The sequence below is a fragment of the Passer domesticus genome, chromosome 15 (assembly GCF_036417665.1).
Source record: "Passer domesticus isolate bPasDom1 chromosome 15, bPasDom1.hap1, whole genome shotgun sequence".
Classification (NCBI taxonomy): domain Eukaryota; kingdom Metazoa; phylum Chordata; class Aves; order Passeriformes; family Passeridae; genus Passer; species Passer domesticus.
In genome coordinates this window covers 2,182,350-2,208,937 of record NC_087488.1, presented here as the reverse complement: position 1 = coordinate 2,208,937, position 26,588 = coordinate 2,182,350, and the positions used below count along the sequence as shown (strand labels likewise).

Here is a 26,588-nt window from a genome sequence, read left to right as displayed (position 1 = left end):
GCTGCTTGGGAGGGGGGGGTCACTAATTGGGGCTGGGCAGGGGCTGCGGGGCCTGGCTGCCCCCCCACAACGCCTGGAATTTTCCCACAGTCGCTGCTGCCTCGCAGCAGGAAAACCCCGGCTGAGGCAGCAGGGCCCCAACAGCCCCAAACAGCCCCTACAGCCCCACACGGGTGTGCACAGCCCCTACAGCCCCCAACAACCCCTACAGCCCCACACGGGTGTGCACAGCCCCAAACAGCCCCTACAGCCCCACACGGGTGTGCACAGCCCCACACGGGTGTGCACAGCCCCAACAACCTCACACAGGGCTGTGCACAAAAGCAGTAGCCACACACAAATCCATGCACAGCCCAGAAGGAGTGCCAACACCCATGCAGGACCCTGCACAACTGCACACAGCTGGCACAGCTGCCCATGGCAATGCACACACAGCCGTGCAGAGGCGGTTGTGCACAGCTGGGCACCACTGCACACAACCCTGCTCACCAGGACAGCTGCAACAGCCCTGCAGGACCCTGCTCAGCTGCACAAACCTGTGCACAAGCACACACACTGCCAATCACAGCCCTGCACAACAACACCCACAGCTTCACACGGCCGTGTTCATCTGTGCAAACCTGTGCACAGCCACGTGCAGCCATCAGAACCCTTCAGACAGGAGTGCACAGCCCTGCACAGCCACACAGAGCGGTGCAGCAGCGCACAAACACACAGAGCTGTGGGTCACGGTACAGACACACAGCCACGCACAGCTGAACCTGGCTGTGCACGGCTGAACCACGATTCACCGCCACACACAACCGTGCTTGGTCACACACTGTGCACACACACAGAGCTGCAGGCACTGAGAGCCACACACACACTGTGCACACACACACACTGTGCACACACACACACTGTGCACACACACACTGTGCACAAACACACACTGTGCACAAACACACACTGTGCATGCACACACACACACACACACTGTGCACACACACACACACACACACACTGTACACACACACACACACTGTGCACACACACACACTGTACACACACACACACACTGTGCACACACACACACTGTGCACACACACACACTGTGCACACACACACACACACACACTGTGCATGCACACACACTGTGCATGCACACACACACACACACTGTGCACACATACACACTGTGCACACACACACACACACACACACACACACTGTGCACACACACACTGTGCACACACACACACACACACACACACTGTGCACACACACACTGTGCACATACACACACACACACTGTGCACACACACACACACTGTGCATGCACACACACTGTGCATGCACACACACACACACACACACACACACACTGTGCACACACACACTGTGCACACACACACTGTGCACACACACACACACACACTGTGCACACACACACTGTGCACACACACACACACTGTGCACACACACACACACACACTGTGCACACACACACTGTGCACACACACACACACTGTGCACACACACACTGCACACACTGTGCACACAGACACACACACACACTGTGCACACACACACTGCACACACTGTGCACACAGACACACACACACACTGTGCACACACACACTGCACACACTGTGCACACAGACACACACACACACTGTGCACACACACAGAGCTGTTCCCCAGAACACACACTGTGCACACACACACACTGTGCACACACACACACACACACACTGTGCACACACACTGTGCACACACACACACACACTGTACACACACACACACACACTGTGCACACACACAGAGCTGTTCCCCAGCACACACAGCCCATCGTGCTCAGCACACAGCAGCACACCCCTGCACACAACAGCCGTGCACAGCCTGCACAGACAGACACAGACACACACACAGCAGTGCACAGCCATCCACCACTCACAGCTCCACCCAACACCAGGGCAGTTCTGCACACCAACCGTGCAGAACTGCCCTGGAGCAAAAACAGCTCTGCACAAACACACAGAGACACACAGAGCTGTTATCACACACACACACACACACACACACACACACACACACACACACACACACACACAGACACACACACACAGAGCTCTTATCACACACACCCCGCTGTGCACACTCGCACACAACCACGCCGAGTTCTGCCTCTCCTGCAGCCCCGGGGCCGTGTCACTCCCGTGCCCTCCCCGTGTCCCGGTGTCCCGGTGTCCCCGCCGTGTCCACCCCGTGTCCCGGTGTCCCGGTGTCCCGGTGTCCCGGTGTCCCGGTGTCCCGGTGTCCCGGTGTCCCGGTGTCCGGGGCCGCTCCCGGCGGAAGGCTGGGGCCGTGCTCCCTCCCCTTCCGGCGGCCATGGAGCCGGGCTGGGATGCGGCGCTGGAGCCGGGCTGGGAGCCGGGCGAGCCGGGCGAGCCGAGCTGGGCGCGGCCCGGGGGCGCGCTGGGCGGCCGGGGGCTGCTGGCGCTGGCCGTGGCTAGCGGGGCGGCCGTGTGGGCCACCTGGGCCGTGCTGCTGATGCCCGGCTTCCGCCGCGTCCCGCTGCGCCTGCAGGTACCCCCAGCCCTGCCCCGGCACCCCCAGCCCTGCCCCGGCACCCCCAGCCCTGCCCCTGCCCCCAGCCCTGCCCCCTGACCCGCTGTGCCCCCCAGGTGCCCTACCAGCCCTCCAGCCCCCGGCAGGTGGCCAACACCCTGGCGCTGCTGCGGGGCCGCGCCGGCAAGACCGTGGATCTGGGCTCCGGAGATGGACGGCTCGTAAGGCTCGGGGGGCTTGGGGTGTCAGGGGGGCTGCACGGGAGGGTGGAGGGGAGACCCCCGCCCTGCTGCTGCCTGGCTTCTGGCTGTGTGTCTGCTGATCCTCCTGGCTACGGTGCAGGACCATCCCCCGTGGTCCCAGAGGGTCCTCGATGGTGTTAGACAGCTGTAGGTGGTTCTCGATTGTCCTGGGTGTCCCTTGGTGACCTTGGTGGTCCTAGGTGACCCAGCATGGTCCTCGGTGGCTCTGAACAGCCCCAGGTGGTTCTAGGCAGCCCCAGGTGGTCCAGGGTGGCTCTAGATGGCCGTAGGTGATCTTTGGCAGCTCTGAAGGACACGTGCAGGGAGCAGGGTGGGAATGAGGGAGTGGGTGGTGCTGAGCTCCGAGCTCACCCTGCCCTGAGCCAGCAGGATGGGGTGAGTGGGGTGGGCAGCAGCCCCTGCCCACCCAAATCCTGCCCTCAGCACCGAGGTGCTTTGGCTTTCAGCCCCCCTCTCTCCCCCTCCAGGTGCTCGAGGCTTACAAGCAGGGGCTGAGGCCAGCCCTGGGCTATGAGCTCAACCCCTGGCTGCTGTGCCTGGCCAACTACCGTGCCTGGAAGGCTGGGTACCACGGGAAGATCTCCTTCCTGAAGAAGGATCTGTGGAAGGTAACAGCATCCCGAGGGTCTGGATGCGCTCAGGGCAGGGCCAGAGCTCTGTTTGCCTCTCCAGGATGGATTTGCTGATGGCTGCTTGCTCCTTCCCCATCCCACACTGCTCCTGAGAGGTGGAAATCCATCCTCCTTTCCAGGGAATGCCAGGTGGGAGGTGGAAATCCATCCTCCTTTCCAGGGAATGCCAGGTGGGAGGTGGAAATCCATCCTCCTTTCCAGGGAATGCCAGGTGGGAGGGGGAAATCCATCCTCCTGTCCAGGGAATGCCAGCTGGGGCAGCCCATGGCCAGTTCTGCTGCTTGGAGCAGCTCTGAGGAGAGGTCTGGGTGCTGCTGACAGGCTCACCTGCAGACATGAGCTTCTCAGGCTGCCATGAGGTATTTGCAGCCTGAGCAGAGAGAATCCATCAGGGAATGTGGGTCTGGGATGGTGCTGGAGGCAGGTGTTTCCCAAGAGATGCTGCTTTCACACCCACACTTCCCCATCCCACATCTTTTGTGGCACCTTTGCTCCCTGCAAGGTTCCAGAGATCACCCACAAGGTTTGGACACTCACACAGTTGTTCCTGCTCTGCCTGCTGCTCGTTATTCCCCTTTTCCTTGTGTGTTCAGGTGAATCTCTCAGACTGCCACAACGTGATCGTGTTCCTGGCCCCCAGCGTGGTGAGTCAGCCCCTCACACCCCGAGTTCTTCTGGGCCAGCCCGAGGGGGCTTGTCCTGGGAAACAGAGGGGGTCTGGCATGGGTAAGGCCAGGTGGACATCCCTGTGGCTCAGTGGTTTGGTGCCACACAGCATTTGGATTTATGGAATCATGGAGGTTGGAAAATCCCTCTGGGATGGATTGCTGCCATTCCCCCAGCAATGAGTCGTGTCCCCAAGTGCCACATCCACGTTAAAGCCCTGCAGGGATGGTGACTCCACCACTGCCCTGGGCAGCTGTGCCAGTGCCTGACCACCCTTTCCATGAAGGAATTCTCCCAATATCCAACCCAAGCCTGCCCTGGTGCCACTTGAGGCTGTTCCTTTGTCCTGTTGCTCATGGCTTGCTCCAAGTCCCAGCCTCACCCAGGGCCAGTAGCAGCCCTCAGCTCTGAAGGGTCGATGTCCCAGGAGCTGCCCCACGGTCCCTGGTGGCACTGCCACTGTGTGACCGTGTGCTAAGGCTGCCTGTCCCGGCTGTGTCTCTCCCCAGAAGCCTCCCTTGGCCAGCAAGCTCCTGGCAGAGCTGCCCGACGACGCGCGGGTGGTGGCGGGACGCTACCCCTTCCCCAGCTGGAGCCCCAGCAGCACCCTGGGCCAGGGCCTGGACCAGGTCTGGGCCTACGACATCAAGGAGGTGCGGCGGGAGGTGCAGGGCAGCGCCCAGCAGAGCCGGCTCTGACCCCAGCCTCGTTAAGCCCGGGTTAACAGCAGCCTCCTTAAGCCTGGCCTTAAGGGTCAGAGCCACTCCAGCCCTTGGCTCACTCAGGACAGAAGTGCTTGGCCAGCATTTGCCCTGGGGACTTGCAGGGTGGCGGATCTTCATTTTTCCAGAGTGTGAGCAAAGCAAGGGAGGAGGGAATCAGACCTGGAAATCCTGGGATTAACGCAGGATTGAAGGGATGACGCTCCAGTGCCTCTTTTTGGATGATTGCTGCTTTATTTCAGTTTAAGTTTTAAATTAAAAACTTTAAAGTTTTGGTTGATTATTCCTCTGAGGTTTTTGCTTTGTCTTTGAGCTGCTGGATGGTCCTGGAGCTGGAGCAGCTGCTGCTCCTGGACTTGGGCTTTGCTCTGCCATCTTTTCCAGCTCATCTCTGTGCAGGATCAGTTTGGCCCTGCTTGTCAATATAATATTCTATTTTCCATTCAAACCCAGAGGAAAATGGGGTTTTCCCACCACAGAATCACAGAACCATAGAATGGGTTGGGTTGGAAGGGACCTTGATGCTGCTCTTGTTTCATCCCTGCCATGGCAGGGGCACCTTCCAGGCTGCTCCAAGTCCTGCCCAGCCTGGCCCTGGGCACTGCCAGGGATCCAGGGCTGCTCTGGGCAGCCTTTCACCACCCTCCCAGTAAAAGAGCAGCTCATCCCTTTGTCTAAGCCCAAACAAATCCTGGTCTGAGCCAGCCTTGGCTCTGTCTCAGGGGTGAGGGGAGCGAGGCAGGAGCAGCCCTTGGTCCAGCTCCAGGTCTCATCCAGGAAAAAATGTTCCAGCAGGAGCAGGAACCTGTCCGTGCAGCCCAGCAGTGAAGAGCTGCCTGGGATCCTGCCCTGTGTCCGAGGGGTGCTCAGGGAAGAGAGAATTCCTGCAGCCTGGCGGGTACAGACAGACGCCGTGGTCTGGTCTCGTTTACTCCTGTGAATTTAAGAGCAGAAACACCCACATGGTTTCTCTCGCTGTTCCCACCTCCCAGCCCGAGAGGGATCCTTGCCTGGCACTCCATGAACACTGACCTCCCAAGGCTGGGGCTGCGCTGGCTCGTGGCTGGCACGGGGCACTGCGGGCACCTCGCTGCCCCCAGCGTTCCTCAGCCGCAGGATCTCCTGCTTGTACCTGCAGGGGAAGTGCCACTGTCACCCTCACCATGAGCAGTGGAAGTGCCACTGTCACCCTCACCATGAGCAGTGGAAGTGCCACTGTCACTCCTCACCATGAGCAGTGGAAGTGCCACTGTCACCAATGACCATGAGCAGTGGAAGTGCCACTGTCACCCTCACCATGAGCAGTGTGGAAGTGCCACTGTCACTCCTCACCATGAGCAGTGGAAGTGCCACTGTCCCCAATGACAATGAGCAGTGGAAGTGCCACTGTCACCAATGACCATGAGCAGTGGAAGTGCCACTGTCACTCCTCACCATGAGCAGTGGAAGTGCCACTGTCACCAATGACCATGAGCAGTGGAAGTGCCACTGTCACCAATGACAATGAGCAGTGGGAAGTGCCACTGTCCCCAATGACAATGAGCAGTGGAAGTGCCACTGTCACCAATGACCATGAGCAGTGGAAGTGCCACTGTCACCAATGACAATGAGCAGTGGGAAGTGCCACTGTCCCCAATGACAATGAGCAGTGGAAGTGCCACTGTCACCAATGACCATAAGCAGTGGAAGTGCCACTGTCACTCCTCACCATGAGCAGTGGAAGTGCCACTGTCACCAATGACCATGAGCAGTGGAAGTGCCACTGTCACCCTCACCATGAGCAGTGTGGAAGTGCCACTGTCACTCCTCACCATGAGCAGTGGAAGTGCCACTGTCCCCAATGACAATGAGCAGTGGAAGTGCCACTGTCCCCAATGACAATGAGCAGTGGGAAGTGCCACTGTCCCCAATGACCATGAGCAGTGGAAGTGCCACTGTCCCCAATGACCATGAGCAGTGGAAGTGCCACTGTCACCCCTCACAGTCCCCGGGCAGTGAGCCATGCCAGGAGCCGAGCCTGGCACGCAGATCCCATGGCCTTTCCCAGAGAATGGGCATTCATGGGCTGTGCCAGGTGAGGGCAGAGCCTGACCCAGCCCACGGCTGGGGGCACGGCAGGAGCAGGGGATCAGCCCCTGACACACCTGCCCTCCTTGTCCTCTCCCTCCCCTGCTGCTCTCCCTGCCCAGAGCAGGATGAGCCAGGGAGAGGGGAACACAGGTCAGGGCAGCTGGGACGACTTGGGTTAGAACCTGTGAATAAAAGAACTTTGAAGGTTTTAGGCTTTAGATTTTAGGTTCCAGTGAAGGTTACAGGGAAACCTTAGAGCACCTTCCAGTGCTTGAAGGGGCTCCAAGAGAGTGGGGGGAGGACTTTGGAAAATGGCATAAAGTGGCAGGGCATGGGGAATGGCTTTAGACTGGCAGAGGGCAGGGCTGGATGGGATATTGGGAAGGAATTGTTCCCTATGAGGGTGGGCAGGCCCTGGCACAGGGTGCCCAGAGCAGCTGTGGCTGCCCCTGGATCCCTGGCAGTGCCCAAGGCCAGGCTGGGCAGGGCTTGGAGCAGCCTGGGACAGTGGAAGGTGTCCCTGCCCATGGCAGGGGGGCTGTTTGTGTCACTTCCAACCCAATCTGTGACTGTGATTCCTCCCAAGGATGGGTGAGCACGCAGGGAAGGACGCCTGTGGTGTGTGAGGTGTGTCTGTCCTGCTGCCCCGTGGCACAAGAGGTGGTGGCAGCTGCCTGCACAGCTGGAGGAGCAGTGGGACATGGGCTGTGCTGGCAGGCTGTGGCAGGGCTGGCAGTGGGCACGGGGACAGCGCTGGCACCAAGCCTGGAGAGGGATCCCCTCTCACCTGGCAAGGTGCTGGTCGATGTACCCCTGCAGCTCCAACACCTGCTCCTCTGCCCCCACAGCCCGAGCCAGCAGCTGGCTTCTCTGCTGCTCCAGGTGCTCCTGCAGGGGCACAGAACATGGAGAAAATGTGGAAAAAAGACATCTGTGCCATGGGATTGATGTTGCTCAGGGATGATGAGTCCGACCTTCTGAACACTTCCCCACCAGTCCAGCCTCTCCACCATGACATCTCTTTTCTTTTGGCCACAGAGATAGGCCCTATGCAGGTGTGGAGCTTTACATCCCAGGGAGTGAGCTTTACATCCCAGGGAGTGAGCTTCACATCCCAGGGAGTGAGCTTTACATCCCAGGGAGTGAGCTTTACATCCCAGGGAGTGAGATTTACATCCCAGGGAATGATCTTTACATCCCAGGGAATGAGCTTTACATCCCAGGGAATGATCTTTACATCCCAGGGAGTGAGCTTTACATCCCAGGGAATGAGATTTACATCCCCAGGGAATGAGCTTTAATTCCCCAGGGAGTGAGCTTTACATCCCAGGGAGTGAGCTTTACATCCCCAGGGAGTGAGCTTCACATCCCAGGGAGTGAGCTTTACATCCCAGGGAATGAGCTTTACATCCCAGGGAATGGTGGAGCACTCCCTCAGGTTGCTGTGGACAGGGAAGGGCAGGACATGGAAGTGGATATCCCTGCAGGCAGCAGGAACCAGGCTGGGAAGCTGATTCAGATTCAGCCTAAACTAGAACCAGGTTGAATAGAATCAAAAAACTGTGGAATTGTGTGAATTGGTTGGAAAAGCCCACTAGAATCCAGGTGTTAACCTGACACTACCAAGGCCACCACTGACCCATGTCCCCAAGTGCCACATCCATGTGTCCTATAAATCCCTTCAGGGGTGGTGACCCCACCACTGCCCTGTGCAGCTGTGCCAGTGCCTGACCACCCTTTCCATGGAGAAATTCTCCCAATATCCAACCTAAACCTCCCCTGGCACAGCTTGGGGCCGTTCCCTCTCCTCCTGTCCCTGTTCCCAGGGAGCACAGCCCGACCCCCCCGGCTGTCCCCTCCTGTCAGGAGTTGTGCAGAGCCACAAGGTCCCCCCTGAGCCTCCTTCTCTCCAGTCTGAGCCCCTTCCCAGCTCCCTCAGCCCCTCCTGGTGCTCCAGCCCCTTCCCAGCTCTGTTCCCTTCCCATGACCCCCTCCAGCCCCTCAGTGTCCTTCTTTTCTTGAGTGGCCCAAAACTGCCCCCAGGACTGGAGGTGTCCCAGCAGTGCCAGCACAGGGCAGCAATCAGCCCCAGTTTATTCCAGAGATGCCAAAATGCTTTTTCTGAAACGTGGGCAGGAGTGACCAGGGGCTGCTCTCCTTGCTTTAGGAGCAGGGACAGTAAAGCCTGGAGCCCCCAGCAGCTGGGACCTGCCAGCATTGCTTGGAGGGGTGAGCCTCAGCAAGGCTCCATGGAGAGTGATCCCCAGGGAATGGGCACAGCCCCGAGGCTGCCAGGGCTCCAGGAGGGTTTGGACAATGCTCTCAGGGATGCCCAGGGTGGGATTGTTGGGGGGTCTGTGCAGGGACAGGAGCTGGGCTGGATGATCCCTGGGGGTCTCTCCCAGTCAGGACGTTCTGTGACTCCATGGAAGTTCCCCCCTCCAGGCTGGAGCAGCCCCAGGGCAGGGGCTGAGGCAGCACATCCCTGCTGTGGGTGAGAGATCAGCCTGGCCTCCAGCGGGCTGTGCCAGAGCTTTACCTGGGTGTTGAGTGTGAATTCCCGGAGCCTCCTCCTGAGCTCTGCCCAGCCCTCCTCATCCAGCTGCCTGCGACAGAGGAGTTCATGTGGGTGGTGCCCAGACACCAAACCCAGCCCTGCACGGATCACACAGCTCCACACAGCCAGAGCCCATCCCACCACGACCCCCAGAACCAGAACCTTCCCTCTCCCCGTGCCCAAACCTCCTCAGGGCAGGCAGCAGCAGCGGGCAGCCACAGCCCTGCCCACAGCCTGGCCCTGTGCCTGTGGAACATGAGGTTACACAGGTCAAAGCAAGGTTTGCTGACCCTCCTGACCATCACTCAGAGCTCTGCTGTCATGTCGTCCACCACACTTTCCAACTTGTCTCTTTCCAGAAGTCTGGAATATTTTCCTTCTACATATAAAAAAGCCTTACCCAAGATAAAACTTTTTAGTAAAAAGTAATGACAGAATGACATTTCCCCTTCCTCTTTATGTAGTTTAACACTGGAAGAACATTCTTGATTGTGTCCTTAGGTGATCCCCAGCCACAGCCCGGGGCAGTCCAAGGCACAGCAAGGCAAAGAGCCCTGGAGCTGCCCCTCAGGGTGGCTGTGATGGAGCCCTCAGTGCCAAGGCTGCTGCTGGCCCTGCTGGGAGCCAGGACACCGAGCAGCAGGACAGCTGAGCTGTCTGCAAGCCCTTCCCACCCCGTGCCAGCCTCGGGAGGAGAATCCCAGTCACGGCAGGTGCTGGGGGAACTGGGCTGCGTGGAGGCAGGAGTGCACTGTGCTCCCCCCAGTTCCTCCAGCACCAAGCTGGGCTCCTGTGGGAGCCCGAGGAGAAGGGAAGGACCAGCAGGGCACTGGTGCAGCTGGTAACCCCCAGGGAGAGCCAGAGCTGGGCTCTGGTGCCTGCCAGCCCAGCCCAGCCCTGGCAGAGGCAGCAGGAGCTGGAGCTGCTCCTGTCTGCAGCTGGGGAGCCAGGTAACAGCACACGGGTTAACCCAGCAGAACTGGCAGTTAAAAAACCCCAAATGATGAGATGCATCACTGAAATTCAGGTTCTGGACTTTGCCTGCCCTGCTCCTGTGCTGTCTGCCCAAACTGCTGCATTTACTCACGGAGCACTGCTATTTTCAGTGTGGAGCACGTGGCAGAGGCTGGTTGAGGCTCAGGCTTGTGCCTGAGACACCCCTCCAGAGCCAGGGGCTCTGGCACTCACCCACTCCTCAGTGCTGGCATCCAGCTAATGGAATAGCTGACATGTTTTCTAGGTGACCACGTCTTTTAGAGAGCTGGAAAAGCCCAGCTCAGGTTTCTCCTGTGCTTTGTTCCACCCCTCCACAGCTATAGCTGGTTGAGTTTTGCAGGGTAATGGAGCAGGGGGAAGAGACCCATCAAAATTTAGCAATTTCAGGGTTTGTTGGTGTCCTGGTTTAGGGAGTCACCCAGGACAGCTGGGAAGCCTGGGAGGTGTCAGCACAGTGCCAGCAAAGGATTCCAGACAAACTCCTGCACTGGGAAGGAGGAAAAACGGGACCATCCCAAACTGGTGGTGTCTCACAGGCCTCTCTCACGTTGTGATCCACCAAAGCACTTGGGCGTGTGCTTAACTTCAGCTTTTAAAGAGGTCAGTGGGGCTAAAAACATGATTAAATCAAATATGTGCTTAAGAGCTTTCTTGGATCAAGGCCCAGTGACCAAATCTTCCTGCAGGAAGAGGGGACAGCTGCCTCTTCTTCCCAGAGCAGGCCCAGCAGCTCCCTTTCCCTGCCTATTGCTGCCTCCAGCCAGGCAAAAAAAGATCCCTCAATCCACACAGCCATGGGAATGTGGAATGGCAGATATCCCAAGAAAGAAACAGCACTTACTGCTCCGGAGGTGCTGGGAAGGCAGAGGCTCCTTTCAGGCTTTTCTGGAGGCAAAGGGAGAACAGAATTCCTGTAAACACGAACCCACTGCAATCCCAGATCCTGCCACTCTCAGAGAAATCCTGCCATGGAATGGGTGAGGCTGGAAGGGGCTTTAAGGCTCATCCCATCCCACCCCTGCCATGGCAGGGACACCTCCCACTGTCCCAGGCTGCTCCCAGCCCTGCCCAGCCTGGCCTTGGGCACTGCCAGGGATCCAGGGGCAGCCACAGCTGCTCTGGGCACCCTGTGCCAGGGCCTGCCCACCCTCACAGGGAACAATTCCTTCCTTACATCCAACCTAGATGTCTCCTCTTTTAGTTTAAATCCATTCCTTTTGTCCTTTCACTGTCTGCACACGTAAAAAGACATTTTCCCTCTTTTCTGTAAGGCCCCTTGGAAGTGGCACAAGCTGTCCCAGCACTCCCACAGCCACCAGTGCCACGGCAAGGAAACCATGGGCTGTACAATCTGAAGGTTTCAGGTCTCCCATCCTCTGAATTTTTAAATAAATGCATCCTGTGCAAATCAAGACCCACATTTGCCCAATGGGAGGACATTTCCCCATCCCTGGCAGTGCCCAAGGCTGGGTTGGATGGGGCTTGGACCCACCTGGGACAGTGGAAGGTGTCCCTGCCATGGCAGGGTTGGAACAAGATGAGCTTTAGGCCCCTTCCAACCCAAACCATTCCATGATTCCATCATTCTGTCACATGGGGATGACTGTTGTGTCCCCTGCCTGTGCCCCAGGCATGGCAAACCCTCAGGGAGAGCATGGATGTGGCCCTTGGGGACACAGCTCAGTGGTGGCCTTGGCAGTGCTGGGGAATGGCTGGACTGGATGATCTGAGAGGGCTTTTCCAACCCAACCAGTCCTACAAATGCCTCAAGGAAGGGGCTCATGGAACTCTTCCCAGCAAGGCCAGCTCTCTCCCCTCCCTACCTGCAGCTGCATCTCCAGCTTTGCCTTCTGCTCCCGCAGCCGGGCCAGCTCCCGGGAGCTGCTTGGCAGCAGCTCAGGCTCTGGGATGGACAAGTGGAGCTCGGCAGGGCCACAGTCCACGGTACTGCAGCCCAGGGACCGGATCTGCTCCCGCTGCAGCCTGAAAGCAGCACGGGGTCAGTCCCTGCCCGCCCTTCTGGGGACACCACCGAGCAGCCCTGCTGCTCCTCAGGGTGCCACTCACTGGGACCTGCTGCTTCTGGCCGCCTGCAAAGGAAAAGTGGGGAAGTTTCTGAGGGGAGCTTGTCCTAGAGCTATTTGTGGCTCTTTACCACAAGTATTTCTGCTGCTTCCCACAGCCCAAGCTGCCGAGAGAGCTGAGAGCGCTGCAGGGACGGGCTGGGAGGTGGAGCTATTTGTGGTACCTCTGCATTTCCACACCATCCACCGCGGGATCAATCTCTCACCCTGCGCTTCAAGTGGGAGGAACATATGTGCAAAGCAGCTCCATGGGGTCCAGAGCACCCTGACGTGCAGCTGGAGGCAGCTTGATGCTGGGTTGCCAGGAGCAGGGAGACAAACGTGCCTCCAGACCCTGAGCTCCACCCGGGAGCCGTGCTCGCCTCCTCCCGGGGCAGGGCACGGCTGCTGTGGGGCTTTTCCACCTGGCCCTAAGGAGGAGGTGCCTGAGGTTTACCCGTAGGCAATCAGCAGGTTCTCGTGCTTCTTGGCCAAGTCCTTCATGCGTTTCCTGTAGGCCCGGGCTGCCCGAGCCAGCTGCTCTTCCCGGCACTTGTAGGAAGCCCGGATGTCCCTGAGCATCCTGTCCACAAAGTTCTTCATGGCAGCGTGGCCAGCTGGGGCTTTGCCGTGTCCTGTCACGCTGCTGGGTTTGCTGTCCATGTAGTTCTGTAAATGCACAGAGAGGGAAATCCAGGGGGAATGGCTTCCCGCTGGGTTAGAGGGGATATGGGGAAGGGATTGCTCCCCAGGAGGGTGGGCAGGCCCCGGCACAGGGTGCCCAGAGCAGCTGTGGCTGCCCCTGGATCCCTGGCAGTGCCCAAGGCCAGGCTGGGCAGGGCCAGGAATCACATGTTCAGTGGAAAGTGTCCCTGCCCATGGCAGGGGGTGGCACTGGATGATCTTTAAAGTCCCTTCCAACCTATTCTATGGTTCTATGGCACTCCCCAATACAGATTTCCTGTATGGCCATGCAAAATTATGGGTGAGCTTCTGCTGGGACTTTTCTTGGTCAGATAACAGGGATTTAAAAAACCCTTTCTTTATGTAATTACTCTAATTTATTGGCAGCAGCCTACAAGAGGAGGGTGCCAGTATGGAGACACCTGAGGGAACGGCTGGAGCTGTGCCAGGGCAGGGTCAAGTTGGATATCAGGGAAAGGTTCTTCCCCAGAGGGTGCTGGCACTGCCCAGGCTCCCCAGGGAATGGGCACAGCCCGAGGCTGCCAGAGCTCCAGGAGGGTTTGGACAATGATCTCAGGGATGCCCAGGGTGGGGTTGCTGGGGGTCTGTGCAGAGGTCTGTGCTCTCTGTGGGTCCCTTCCCACTGTGGCTATTCCATGGTTCTGTGGCACCCCCCGGGCCAGGAGGGCTGGGTACCCACTGCCAGGTCCCGGGCGTGCTGCGCCAGCCGGGAGCGATATTCCTCGTTCAGCTCCTTCAGCTGCAGCTGCAGCCGCGAGTTCTCCGCCTCCACCTCCTGGAGCTGGCCCTGGGACGTGAGCAGCACCTGGCACACAAACAGAAATCCTGCTGGCCTGCTCCTCCGGCCGGGGAGCGGGAGCTGAGACACTTCTAAGAGCTGAGGGGCTTCATTTCCAGACATCTGGCTTCACTGGAGCTGGGAAGGTCCTGGATTTCCACACGAACCCACTGGAAATGTTTACAATCCCTATTCCCCTGCTACTTTCTGTCATTTGCCACCCCCCACCCCGGTGATTCCACCAACTCCTTCTGCAAACCAGTGAGCAAAATTCCTCCCACCAGCTTTGCAAGCAGCACTTCCACCACGTGCAGGAGAAACTGCACGGGGACAACCTCGGTGTGACAAGCTCCCTGCAGAGGGAGCGGTGCTGGAGCACCTGGATGGAAGGCTCCCAGCCCCGGGGGAGGGCTGGTGGCAGCCCGGGCTCACCGCTGCTCGCTCCGCCTGCCCCTGCCCGCCGGCCCCCGTCGCTCCCTTCACCTCCTGCAGCTCCTTCCCCAGCGCCAGCCTGGACACACAGCGGGAAAACGGGTTTGTTTGAACTGCCCGAACTCCTTCTCCATCCCTGCAAGGGTCCGAGGCCAGGCTGGATGGGCTTGGAACAGCCTGGGGTATTGGAAGGTGTCCCTGACCATGGCAAGGGGTGGAATGAGATGGGCTTTAGGGTCCCTCCCAACCCAACCCATGCTGGGGTTCTGTGATTCTCCACAGGTCCAACACAGGCAGCTTTGGGAAGAAAATCACTTTGGAATGACAGAAATCTCCCAGCAGCAGCTGCCAGCCTCCAAATGTGTGTGTAAACCTGTGCCACAAAATCTCTCCCCACCAAAGATGAACATCCTCCACAGCTCAGAGGGTTGAGTCTGTAGCATTCCTGCTGGGGCAGCCTTTCCTGGGACATTAACCCCATTCCAAGGTGATGGAAAATCCACTCTGTGGGTAAGGGCTGGGCTGGATTAATCTCTGGGATGTCACAGTTTGCTGTGTGTCACAGACAGTGGATTTTCAAGGTGTCCCTGAACACCACCAACTTCCATCTGACAGCTCTGAAGAGCCTTGAAAAATCAGGTTTTCCTTCCAGGCCTCATTCCTTCCTGTCCCCCCCAAAGGCAGGCTGCCTCCTCTCCTGCTCCCATGGGTCAAATCCAGTCCCACAAACACCTGGCCAAGCAGAGGGACACTCACACTCGCTCCTCCAGCTTCTGCTGCTGCTCAGCATACGTTTTCTTCAGTTTTTCCAGCTCCACTTTTATGTGATCCTGGTTTCCAAGCAACTGAGGGACAAACGAAGAGGAAGAGGAGGCAGAAGGCTGAGTGAAGAGAGGACAAAGTGAGGAGAACCTCGAGCTGAGCACTTGTCCAGCTGAGCAGTGCCATGCTGGGGGAAGGACTGCTTTGACTGGGAGGGGCTGGTGCACAGCCAGGGCACGTGGAGTTACACATGTGTCACCCTCCCCAGGGAAACGCTCACGTTGAGATTCCCAGCAGGAGCCGGTGGCGGAGCCCAGGCTGGTTCTGCAAGGGCTGCAGATGGGGAGGAGGCAGGGACCATCTCTGTGCTCTCAGTTTTGGGTGCTTCATCACCCCCAGATTTCTCAAGTGTGAGAAAGAAGGGAAAAAATTCTCCTTTGCACTTCTTGGCTTCTAAGCTCCTGTCTGTGTTCCCCCTGCCAGGGCATGGACCCAGGGAATCACCTCTGCCCTCCTCAGCTCTGCCTGCACATCTGGAGTTATTCCTGTCTCGTTTTGCAACTGCGGGGTTTAAAAAAAGGATTTAAAATGATTCAAGGCATCAGCTGATCCACAAAACTCAAGTCAGCAGCAGGAGGTGCCAGCCGCAGTTGGAATCAATCCCCTCTGCTTCCCAAGGATCCTGCAGCAGAGCCCCTCACACTCACGTTTCTTTCCAGCTCCTGCTGCTCGTGTTCAGGGGCAGCTGCATCCTCGGGCTGGTTTGGGGAGAGAGAAGAAGGGGCCTGGTGGATCCCTGCTCTCCGAGGGGCTGGTGGAAGGGCAGACAGTCCCTCACCTTCCCCCTCTGAGCAGAGCGGGGCTGTCCTGCTGCTCTCCCTCTTCCCAGCCCTGGGGAGGATTGATGGGCCATGCCAGGGGGGAGGCTGCTCTTTTTGGCCAGGCTGAGCAGCTCCTGGGTCAGCTCCTCATTCCTCATCGCCTGCAAGGTCAAACAAGAAGGAGAGAACTTCTGAAATCCCCCTCTGGTCAGCACATCCCTGCTGCTCCTGGTGTGTGCTCCAGGCAGGCACCCCCTCCTCAAATCAAGATTGAATTTTAGTTCTGTCTCCTATATCCAAAGATCCTGGCGATTTTCTGCTTCTCATGGAATGCACTGCCAGGCAGCAAGGTTGTTCCCAGGGAATGTTATCCCTCTGCACATCCCACACTCAAATCCAGACCTCAGTGCCAGCCCTGGCACAGCTCTGCCACCACCTCTGCAGGCTCCAGCTCCCTCCTCGCCCCCACCCTGCACCCTCTGTTCAGCTTCCCAGCACTTCAGGAACGTCCTTCCCCATGGATCAGCTTTGAGCAGTGCTGGGCTCCACAGGGCAAGAAGGGCCAAGTCTTCTCCATCCCTCCATGGATCCATCCATCCATCCATGGATCCATCCATCATCCATCCATCCATCCATCCATCCCTCATCCATCCATCATCCATCCATCCATCATCCATCCATCCATCCATCCATCCATCCATCCATCATCCATCCATCCATCATCCATCCATCATCCATCCATCCATCCATCCATCCATCCATCATCCATCCATCCATCCATCCATCATCCATCATCCATCCATCCATCCATCCATCATCCATCCATCCATCCATCCATCCATCCATCCATCCATCCATCCATCATCCATCCATCATCCATCCATCATCCATCCATCATCCATCCATCCATCCATCCATCCATCCATCCATCCATCCATCCTCCATCCATCATCCATCCATCCATCCATCCCTCATCCATCCATCCATCCATCATCCATCCATCCATCCATCCATCCATCCATCCATCCATCCATCATCCATCCATCATCCATCATCCATCCATCCATCCATCCATCATCCATCCATCCATCCATCATCCCTCCATCCATCCATCATCCATCCATCCATCCCTCATCCATCATCCATCCCTCATCCATCCATCCATCCATCATCCATCCATCCATCCATCCCTCATCCATCATCCATCCATCCATCCATCCATCCATCCATCCATCCATCCATCCATCATCCATCCATCCATCATCCATCCCTCCATCCATCCATCCATCCATCCATCCATCCATCCATCCATCATCCATCCATCCATCCATCCATCCATCCATCCATCCATCATCCATCCATCATCCATCCATCATCCATCCCTCCATCCATCCATCCATCCATCCATCCATCCATCCATCCATCCATCCCTCCATCCCTCCCTCCCCCTCTCCAGATGTCCCATTCCCAGCTGGGTTTGGAGCCTCCCAGCAGCAGCCCACAGCCCGCTGTAGGCAGCGTTCAGAGCGGTGCTGCTGTGAAGTGACACATTTCCAAAAGATAAAGAGGATCTGAAGGAGCAAAGCTCCGTTCCAGGTGATCTGGAGGGAACGCTGGGGGAATTCATGTCTCCCAGGAGGGTTTCTGTGTAGATAACAAAGCTCTGATGGGGTTTATGGCTGGGCACAAGCTTGAGTAATTGTTACCATGGCAGTGAATCGGGAGGATGGCAGGCAGAGGTCATCTGAGTCATCCGTGGAGAGAATAGCTTATCAAAAGATAGCACGGGGTGGGCTGGGGGAGAGCGAGGAGAAAGGAAGCTGACAAAGAGGTGAGATCCACAGCTGTGGAACCTGACAGCTCCGCAGAGACAGCTCCGCTTGTTCCCCGGCCCGCGCCATCCATCCGCAGCTGTCAGCCCTGACAGTTTGATCGCGGGGGTCACAAGGACCGGTTTAGCCGAAAAAAAAGGGACAGTCCCCGGTTTGAGTTGGGCTTCGCTGCCTTTCCTGAGCCCCCGAGGCTGGCGTGGCTCCAGGGAAAACCCCGGTGTGGAACCCAGAGCAGCCTGGGTCCCCTCGGGGGCTGCCGCCGCGAGCCGGGGGGACAAAAGGAGAAGGAAACGCAGAGCGAGGAAAGGTCAGAGCCTTGAAAAGGAAGAATTTACAGCGAGTCAGAAAACAGGCACCGAGTGCCCGCCTGGCATCTCCTGCGGGGCGCTTCCCAAGGCCGGGCAGGGCCGCTCCGCGGCCGGGCAGGCGCGGAGCCCGCGGACAAAGGAGCCGCCGCAACCCGGAGGCTCCGCTGCTCCCGGCCGAGGGGCCGTGAATGAGCTCGCCGAGCTGCTCCTGCAGCGCCAAGCAGCCATGACAACATATTGGCAAGGTCACAAGTGGCACTTGTAATTGGGAATGTGTAAAAGGTTCATTGTCTCCCCCAGAAGAGCGCCGGGAAGGGGAGGGGGCAGAACCGCAGGCTGCTTTTCCCATTTCCTTTGGGAAAGTCCGCACTGGGAACATAATGAGCAAGAGGCCCATGTCGCGACAAGCCCCGGGCTGCCAAGTCGGAGCCTCGCTGGCTTCAGGCAGGGATTTTTGGGAGTCGGAGCCAAGGAACTGGGATAAACTCCTCGGCATATGGAGGGCATCCAAGGAATTCACCTCTGGCTTCTGGCCCCGCTTCAGCACTTCTTGGAGCAACCTGGCCTGGGGGAAGGGGTCCCGTGGCAGGGGTGGAATGGGATGGGTTTTAAAGTCCCTTCCACCCCAAAGCATTCCTCGACTCTGTGGTTCCTCAGGATGCTATCTGGCACAGAACTGAACCCACGTGCCTTCACCCTCTGAACCATCCCAGGATCCATGTGAAACTGTGTGATATTACCTCTACCCTGCTAAACGCATCACTTAGAGATGTCAGCTGCCTGCAAATCCAGCTTTTGACAAACACACTGCACCCCCTTGGGGACAAGAAGCAGCTGAGAGTGCTGATGGCTGAGCTGTTCCTCCCTGAGCCCGGCACGGCCGGGAGCAGAGCGGCTCTGCCTCGGGCCGCAGCGGGATCGCGATCCCTCCTTGTGAGAAATCCCCATTTCGCAGCTTCTGGGAGACAAACGATCGCTCCCCGAGGTCCCTAAATCGCGGGTGACCATTGTCCTGCTCTGCCAGAGCCCATCCGGGCACACTGCAGCGGAGCAGCATTCCTGCTCACATCTTCCCAGCACGGCTCGCCATGGAAAACCAGGTCAGCGAGCCGAGGCAGCCAAATATCTGCTGGGGGAGGGAGGGAGCAGGAGCGCGTCACTCATTGCATCCCCTTCAAAAAGGAGCAGAAGCGGCAGGGGGGAGAGGAGGGGACAGAGGAAGGGCTATTGAAGCAGCCAAAGAAATACACAAATCTGGGTCCAAAAGGCTCTGGTCAATCACTGCTGAGCTAGCAGTCAGCGGGAAGGGGTCTGTCTCTCAAGGAACCATCAGAAACTCGCTTGAATTCGGTGTTTTTATGAACTTGTCGACCTCAGAGCTGCCAGGCCCCTTCCCGCCGCCCGAAATGAGAGCGGCTCCAATCCGTTCACGTGCGGGCTGCGCAAGCCAAGCAGAAAAAAGGGAAACAAAGCGCGCTGGCAGCGCCGGGGGAGCGGCCCCGGGCAGCCCCGCCGTGACCCCCGGGCAGCGCCGCGGGAGCGGGGAGCGGCAGGGCTCTGCCCGCGGGGCCGGGGACAGCGGCTCGGCACTGCCCTGGCCCCAGCCCTGTCCTCAGTTCTGTCCCGAGCTCTGTCCCCAGCCCTGTCCTCATTTCTGTCCCCAGCCCTGTCCTCAATTCTGTCCCCAGCCCTGTCCCCAGCCCTGTCGCCACCGCCCGGGCAGGTCTGCAGGCCCTGTGGGAAGGAGCTGTCTTACATCAAATCCCCGGGGACAATCCCACGGCCAGGCTGTGCCTGTCCCAGCTCAGAGGCTGGACATGTCCTGGCCGTGTGTGCTGGGACCCTGAGCCCCCTGGGTTGGGCTGAGCCCCAGTGTGGGCAGCAGGAGGGGGGATTCTGCCCCTCTGCCCCCTCAGGTGAGACCCCACCTGCAGAGCTGCCCCAGCCCTGGGGCCAACAGCAGCAGGACCTGGAGCTGCTGGAGAGAGTCCAGGGGAGCCCCTCTGCTCTGGAGCCAGGCTGGCAGAGCTGGGGGTGCTCACCTGCAGAGGAGAAGGCTCCAGGGACACCTCAGAGCCCCTGCCAGGGCCTAAAGGGCTCCAGGAGAGCTGCAGAGGGACTGGGGACAAGGCATGGAGGGACAGGACACAGGGAATGGCTCCCACTGCCAGAGGGCAGGGCTGGATGGGATATTGGGCAGGAATTGTTCCCTGTGAGGGTGGGCAGGCCCTGGCACAGGGTGCCCAGAGCAGCTGTGGCTGCCCCTGGATCCCTGGCAGTGCCCAAGGCCAGGCTGGGCAGGGCTTGGAGCAGCCTGGGATGGTGGGAAGTGTCCCTGCCCATGGCAGGGGTGGCACTGGATGTTTTTTGTGGACTTGGTGACCTTTAAGAAGTCCCTCAACAAGAACATTTGTACAACTGCATGAGAAGCCTCCCCAGAGCTGAGCTGTGGTCGGGATGCACAAACGAAAGCCAAGCAAGGCCCCTGCACAGCGGGATCTGAGCTGGATCTGTGGAATAACCCCTGGCACGAGCTCTGGGATGAGCCCTGCAGCCTCTCTCACCTCCTTGTCCAGCTCCCTGCCGAGGGCCAGGTAGTTGCTCTTGAGGATGATGAACTCCTCGCCCAGCTCCTGCCGGCTGCTCTCCAGGCGGCGCAGGCGCTCCCGCAGGGAATCCCGCTCCTCGCTGAGCCCGGCGCTGCCCTGCTCCAGCTCCAGCTGCTGCAGCCGCCGCTGCAGAGCCCGCATCTGCACGGGCAGAGCTCAGAGAGCACCGCCAGGGAGCATCCCGAGCTCCCGGGGCTGGCTGCCGAGGGAATCCAGCTCCCTCGGAAGCCCGGAGGAGAGGGCAGGGGAAGGGTGGGTGTGCTAGGGGCTGCAGAGCTGGGGGAAGCACTGGCAGGGCTGAATTGGGGCTGCAGAGCTGGGGGAAGCACTGGCAGGGCTGAATTGGGGCTGCAGAGCTGGGGGAAGCACTGGCAGGGCTGAAACGGGCAGTTCCCAAATTGGGTACCATCGTTTTCAGCTGGAAGTTCTCGGTCTCATAACGCTCCTTCATTTTGTTTGTCTCGATCTGCAGATCCACGAGGTCTTTGGAAATCTGGGAGAGACAAACTCGGTGAAGCCATGGTTGGATTCTGAGGCCAGGGTGATGTTTGAGCACAACACAGCACCCCCCTCCAGAAGGAGGAATTCCCCCCAGATTTCCCACTGGGGATCTACTGGCCATCACAGCTCAGTTCTCTCCAACTCCCAAAGTTTTACCTTCAGTTTTTCCTCCTCACTGAGGACCATCCTGGCTGGGAAGCCTGTCCTGGAGCCAGGCAGTTTCCCCATCTCCTCCCGCGGGTCTCCAGGCTGGTGCATCTCCTGGCTCCTGTCCTCCAGCTGCCCCTGGAGGCACAGAGCAGCTGCAGGGCCCTCCTCTCCCCCTGCCCCAGCCCACCCTGCTGCTGGAGGAGCTCTGCAGAGCCTGGACAGATCCCAGCCAGCCTTTCCAGCAGCCATTTCTCCCCGTGGTTAGGATTCCCTTGGCACAGTGCTGCTGGCAGGAGCTGGGGAGGGGCTGCAGAAATTCACAGCTGGATTTTCGGGCAGCGAGGCGCTCTGTCAGAATACTCACACTCTCATTCTCTGCAATGATCCCAAGGTCCATGTGCTCAGGGGCTCTGCTCGGGCTGGGCAGGCAGCGACGGAGAAGCCCAGGAGGGATCTCTAAGGAGATCCAGTGCTGTTGCTACCAACTCTGGTTGCCAGAGGCTTCCACCTGGATTTTAAGGTGGCTCCAAAGCTGCCAGCCCTGGGAGCTGCTGGAGGGAGAGCACTGGCACTTCCCAGGAGGATTCTGTGCTCCCAGCTCGGCCCACAGCAGAGACTGGAGCGAGCAGCTCAGGAACAGCCCGGGCAGGCAGGGAGGGGGTACCAGCCCCTGCACGGACCCTTCCCAACCCTGGCTGCAGGGATGGCTTCCAGCTCCAGTGCAGGGATATTCCAGTGCTCTAGGGGCTGACAGGAAAGAGGGAGAGGGACTTTTTACAGGGGCTGACAGTGATAGGACAAGGGGGGAGATTTTAAAGTAATAGAGGAGAAATTTAGAATTAATAAAGAGCAGGGCTGGATGGGATATTGGGCAGGAATTGTTCCCTGGGAGGGTGGGCAGGCCCTGGCACAGGGTGCCCAGAGCAGCTGTGGCTGCCCCTGGATCCCTGGCAGTGCCCAGGGCCAGGCTGGGCAGGGCTTGGAGCAGCCTGGGACAGGGGAAGGTGTCCCTGCCATGGCAGGGGGGGAACTGAATGGGTTTTAAGGTCCCTTCCCACCCCAACCATTCCATGATTTCCAGGGCTGATTAACTCAATAATTAACCCACTAATCCAACCACCTGCTCCACGCCCATCCCATAGTATTTGATTTTCTTCCAGGAAACTTCCTCTTGATCCCTGCAGTCCTTGAACCTCCCCTGCCAAAGAGCTGCTCCAGAGGTCCCAGGATCTCTGAGTTGTGGTGCAGCAAAGACTTTTCCCAATTCATCCCTTCACACCAGAGTTGCTGTGTGGAAAAATAATGTTTTAAAGCAAAGCATGCACTGAAACAAGCCTGGATTAGCCTGGTCTGGGTGCTGCTGCTGGCTCCAAAGTGGGAGCTGCCAGGCTGGAAGGGGACAAATCCCACAGCCAAAAGTGTTTGGAGAATCTCCAGGGTCAGAGTGAGGGTAACAGGGAGTGCAGGGCAGAGGGGATAACCTGGAAAACCTTGAGCAGGGGTGAAATCAGATGGACTGGGAGACCTTCAGAGGGCCCTTCCAACTCAAACTCTTCCATGATTCTAAAATGAATTCCAGCTCTTTATCTCCTCATTTCAGGCTTATTATTGCTGCTATTTCTGGAGAGTGGGTGAGTTTAGGTAAGAATCTGTCTCCCACAGAAAAAAAGCTTTGACAATATAATGTTCAAAAAAGCCCAAAGCTCTGAATAACTCCTCAGGATCTGTCAGAGCCAGCAGATGAGAGGGAGAGGGGCCATCCTGACGGGCTCCGTGGCAAGCAGAGCTCCTCACCTGTCCAGGTGCTGAGGAGAGCCCAGACCCCCAGGGAAGGTGCACGGAGCCGGGGGCTGAGCCCTTCGGGGGGTCGGGGGAAGGAGAAGCCAGCAAACCGTGCAATTACGGCTTGTTTTTCTGCAAAAGAGCTTAACAGACCTGAAGTAATTTTATTAAGGTAATGGAAGTGTTGATGAGAATTCACAGTCTCTTCACACCCAGCGTTCACACCCTGCCCACGGCGGAGCCGAGCAGCAGCTCCGCTCCCCGAGGGCACCCCGGGGGTCTCAGCCCCACCCGGGCACCCCAGGGATGGGCACCCCCATCCCACAGCCCCCGGACGCTGTCCCGGACCCCCAGACCCTGATTTGGGGGGGATCAGCCGCACCCATCACACGGCTGCTCCCTGAGCCGCAGCGAGCCCGCTGCAATTAACGTAATTAACATATGCAAACACGGCGTTATTTGTGCAATAAATAACCCGGCTGCCAGGTGCCCTCCCGGCACCAGGAGCGACAGTGACCGCTTCTCCCAGGGGCTGGGACTACAACGCAGATTTTGTGTCGGGCAACACCACAGAAAGCAGATTCGGGCTGAGAAATTAAGTTTTGGGGTGCCACTGAATCTCCACCACCGCTCCGGACGAAAGCACACAACCCCACAGAGCCAAATCCCGGCTCTGCCTGAGGGGTTTCACCCGGGTACCCCTTAAACCCAGCCCCGGAGCGCGGCTTTGGGGGATGGAACCGCTCCTAAACCCACGGAGCTGCAGGGTGGGCAGTCCCCGCACCGAGCCCTGCCAGCCCTGCCAGCCGTGCCAGGGTCACACACGGCCCCGTGCCCCCCAGGGGACCCCGGCGGAGCGGGGGAGCAGCCGCCCCTCCCCAGCTCTGGCAGAGCCGCACGGGCTCGGCGCAGTGATGGCTCCATCTGGCTTCCAGCGCCAGCACAGGGGCTCCGAGCCCGCTCCGGGACTGCCACGTTCATCCCGGGATGCCAGGGGGGCACACAGACACACGGGATGCCAGGGGGGCACGCTGCCAGCCGGGATGCCTGAGGTGCCCGAGCCTCGCTGCCCCGGGATGGGGAATCCTCTGGGCACTCACCGATCCCCCCCAGCACATTTTCTCTTTATACCCAGCCTAAATCCACCCTCTCTCCGTTTAAATCGCCACCGTTTCTCCTTGAGGAACAGCTTTCCTGTGCCACTTTTCCAAGCCCCCAGGCTGCCACAGGGAATTGTCCAGGCTGGACAGCCCCAGCTCTCCCAGCCTGGGCAAGGGAGAGGAGGAGGGAGCCGCAGAACCTCTCTCACCACCCCAGGAAGAACGGGAAAGGTTCTTCCAGCCCCCAGCCATCTCCAGGGTGCCCTCGGGATCTGCTCTGGCCCGGCCAGGTCTGCCCTGTCCCGGGCTCCATCCTGGGGTGGGTTTGTGAGCTCTGGGGGGCTCAGGGGGGAACATCTCCCTGCCCTGCTGAGCACCCTGGTGATGCACCCAGGGGAGGTTTGGTTGTGGGTTCTGTGGGAAACGGATGTGTAGGGAGTTTTTAGGGTTTGACAGAAGGTTTACAGGTGTTTGTATGTAAAATTTGAGATCAGAAACGCCTCTCAGTAGCCCCATCCCTGGGTCAGAAAAGGGTATTGTCCTACAGGCTGCCAGCACCCACTGCCACCCCACGTCCCCTTTGTCACCCCCAACACCTCCAGGCGCTTCCCTGCGGGGCTGGGAGGAGATTTGGGATGGGGCAGGCGGGGAGGCGCTGGAGGATGGGGTGGGGCTGTGATGTCGGGCAGGAGGAAAGCTCTGCTCCCTCTGCTCCCTCTGCTCCCTCCCACCCCATCCCAGCAGGCTGCTCCCTCGGGGCCGGCTCTGGAGAGCTGACATGGCACACGGAGAGCTGACATGGCACACGGAGAGCTGACATGGCACACGGAGAGCAGCACCCCCCGTCCCTGCCCGCCCTGGCACTGCCCTCAGGGTGGCTCAGGCACGGCCGTGCCTCCCTTCCCTGTGCTGTCTCCAGTTCCACTGTGCCAGCCGCTGCCCTCCTGCCCTTCCTGCCCCGTGCACCTCCAAACCCCGCTCCCAGGGCCCCTCTTCCCCACACCTCAGAGTCTGGGAATTTCCCCATCTTTGCCTCCAGCAATGGCCCTGACCACCCTGAGTCACATCCTGGGGACGGCCTCACCTCTCCAGTCCAACCAGTCTGGTGCTGGTGACACGGTGGCCACGTGGGCCACCAGGGCAGTCACTGCCATCCCTGGAGCTCCAGCACATCGGGCACCGTTCCCAGCCTCCCACACGAGGCTCTGCAGCCGGGGCACTCAGAGATGCCCACGGGGACCTTTACCAGCAGCAGGGACCAGGGTGAGCGTCAGGCACAGTGCCACCCCTGGGGCTGGGTCCCTGCTGGTGTCCCCAGCAGATGGCACGAGCCCTGTGGTGCTGCTGTCACCCCTCCCCTCTCGCTGGGCACGGTTTTGGTCCTGAACGAGGAGCAGGAGCGCTGGTTACCCTGGCAACACGAGATGCTCTCCTCCAGACAGGGACAATATTTGGCAAGATCTGCTAAAAATACTCCCTAACTCAGCAGTGACAGTGCCACACGTGTCACCTCCCTGCTCCCCAGGGCTCCTTGCTGGGTGCTGTCCCTGCTGGTGTGCAGAGTGGCCCTGGTCACTCGCCCTGCCTGGTGGGGACCTGCCGGGCTCCCACAGCAGATGTGGCCCAGCACTGTCCCCTCCCCAGGTCGGCCAGCCCGGGGACAGAGCAGGGACAGCAGGGACAGCTGGTGGCATGTCCCACCCCTGGGGAGGGACCTGCAGGAGCTGCTGGGGAAGGTAAATGATTCCTTAGAGTTTAAATAGGTTTAAAAACTACTTTTTAATGATTTTGCTGCTTTTCCTAATACCATTACAGCCTTCTCCATGGCAACCAGGGAGGGGCTCAGACTTTGGCCCGGGCTGGAGTTTATCTGCAGGAGCTGGAGGGGTGGGGGGTCACACAGGGGGTCCACACCAGCCAGGGACATGCTGGGGAGGGGACAGGCGTGGTGGGGACCCAAAGCCAGGTCCCCACGGTGGCACGCGGGCTGCAGGAGCAGCAGGGTCCCAGCACCTCCTGCCACAGGACCCATGTGGGGACGAGGCTGCCAGGGAGGTTTAGGGGCACAGACAGGCCTGGAGGAGATGCCTCAAGGATCTCTAAAGGTGGAGATGGGCCCAGCTCCTCCCTGCACCACAACCACTCTGGGAAGGGATTTCCCTGTTTCCCTCCTCAATTTCCCATTGCATTTCATTTGATATTTCCCCGGGGAGGGTGCTGGAGGCAGGGATAAACCTGCTCCCAGCTGCAGGCAGGGCTTGTTTAAACTTCCCAACGAGGTTTTGTGGG

At 58.9% G+C, this 26,588-nt stretch overlaps 2 protein-coding genes across 9 annotated transcripts; one reads left to right on the top strand and one right to left on the bottom strand.

Annotated features, from left to right (window-relative positions):
• Positions 1-2,345: 2,345 nt before the first annotated feature.
• On the top strand, positions 2,346-5,104 carry ANTKMT (adenine nucleotide translocase lysine methyltransferase). 2 transcript variants are annotated; one of them, XM_064390583.1, is made up of 5 exons: positions 2,347-2,568; positions 2,667-2,771; positions 3,281-3,421; positions 4,039-4,089; positions 4,621-5,104. In XM_064390583.1, the coding sequence occupies exons 1-5, from the start codon at positions 2,371-2,373 to the stop codon at positions 4,807-4,809; spliced, it is 684 nt and encodes a 227-aa protein (XP_064246653.1). In that variant the 5' UTR covers positions 2,347-2,370; the 3' UTR covers positions 4,810-5,104. The 2 variants fall into 2 exon arrangements, with proteins under 2 accessions (XP_064246654.1, XP_064246653.1); XM_064390584.1 differs by lacking the exon at positions 2,667-2,771 and having other exon boundaries at positions 2,346-2,568.
• Positions 5,046-25,011, bottom strand: CCDC78 (coiled-coil domain containing 78). 7 transcript variants are annotated; one of them, XM_064390572.1, is made up of 18 exons: positions 21,782-25,011; positions 21,424-21,552; positions 21,173-21,259; positions 20,722-20,907; positions 16,035-16,178; positions 15,904-15,954; positions 15,701-15,757; positions 15,477-15,599; positions 15,191-15,279; positions 14,435-14,513; positions 13,904-14,029; positions 12,977-13,188; positions 12,280-12,439; positions 11,298-11,341; positions 9,443-9,509; positions 7,691-7,791; positions 5,866-5,965; positions 5,046-5,767 (listed from the first exon to the last, which is right to left on the bottom strand). In XM_064390572.1, exons 1-18 carry the CDS (start codon positions 21,812-21,814, stop codon positions 5,762-5,764), a joined length of 1,794 nt encoding a protein of 597 aa, XP_064246642.1. In that variant the 5' UTR covers positions 21,815-25,011; the 3' UTR covers positions 5,046-5,761. The 7 variants fall into 7 exon arrangements, 6 of the variants coding, with proteins under 6 accessions (XP_064246642.1, XP_064246640.1, XP_064246641.1 ...); XR_010348184.1 differs by lacking the exon at positions 21,782-25,011 and having other exon boundaries at positions 5,866-5,982; positions 21,424-21,770; XM_064390570.1 differs by lacking the exon at positions 21,782-25,011 and having other exon boundaries at positions 21,424-21,768.
• Positions 25,012-26,588: the final 1,577 nt, after the last annotated feature.

Coding starts and splice junctions, on each gene's coding strand:
- ANTKMT (XM_064390583.1), top strand. CDS start 2,371: ATGGAGCCGGGCTGGGATGCGGCGCTGGAGCCGGGCTGGGAGCCGGGC. Junction 3,422..4,038: donor TGAAGAAGGATCTGTGGAAG/GTAACAGCATCC, acceptor TTGTGTGTTCAG/GTGAATCTCTCAGACTGCCA. Junction 4,090..4,620: donor TGTTCCTGGCCCCCAGCGTG/GTGAGTCAGCCC, acceptor GTCTCTCCCCAG/AAGCCTCCCTTGGCCAGCAA.
- CCDC78 (XM_064390570.1), bottom strand. CDS start 21,666: ATGGCTGCTGGAAAGGCTGGCTGGGATCTGTCCAGGCTCTGCAGAGCT. Junction 15,600..15,700: donor CAGAGCTGAGGAGGGCAGAG/GTGATTCCCTGG, acceptor CTCACACTTGAG/AAATCTGGGGGTGATGAAGC. Junction 14,030..14,434: donor GGCAGGCGGAGCGAGCAGCG/GTGAGCCCGGGC, acceptor TTTGTGTGCCAG/GTGCTGCTCACGTCCCAGGG.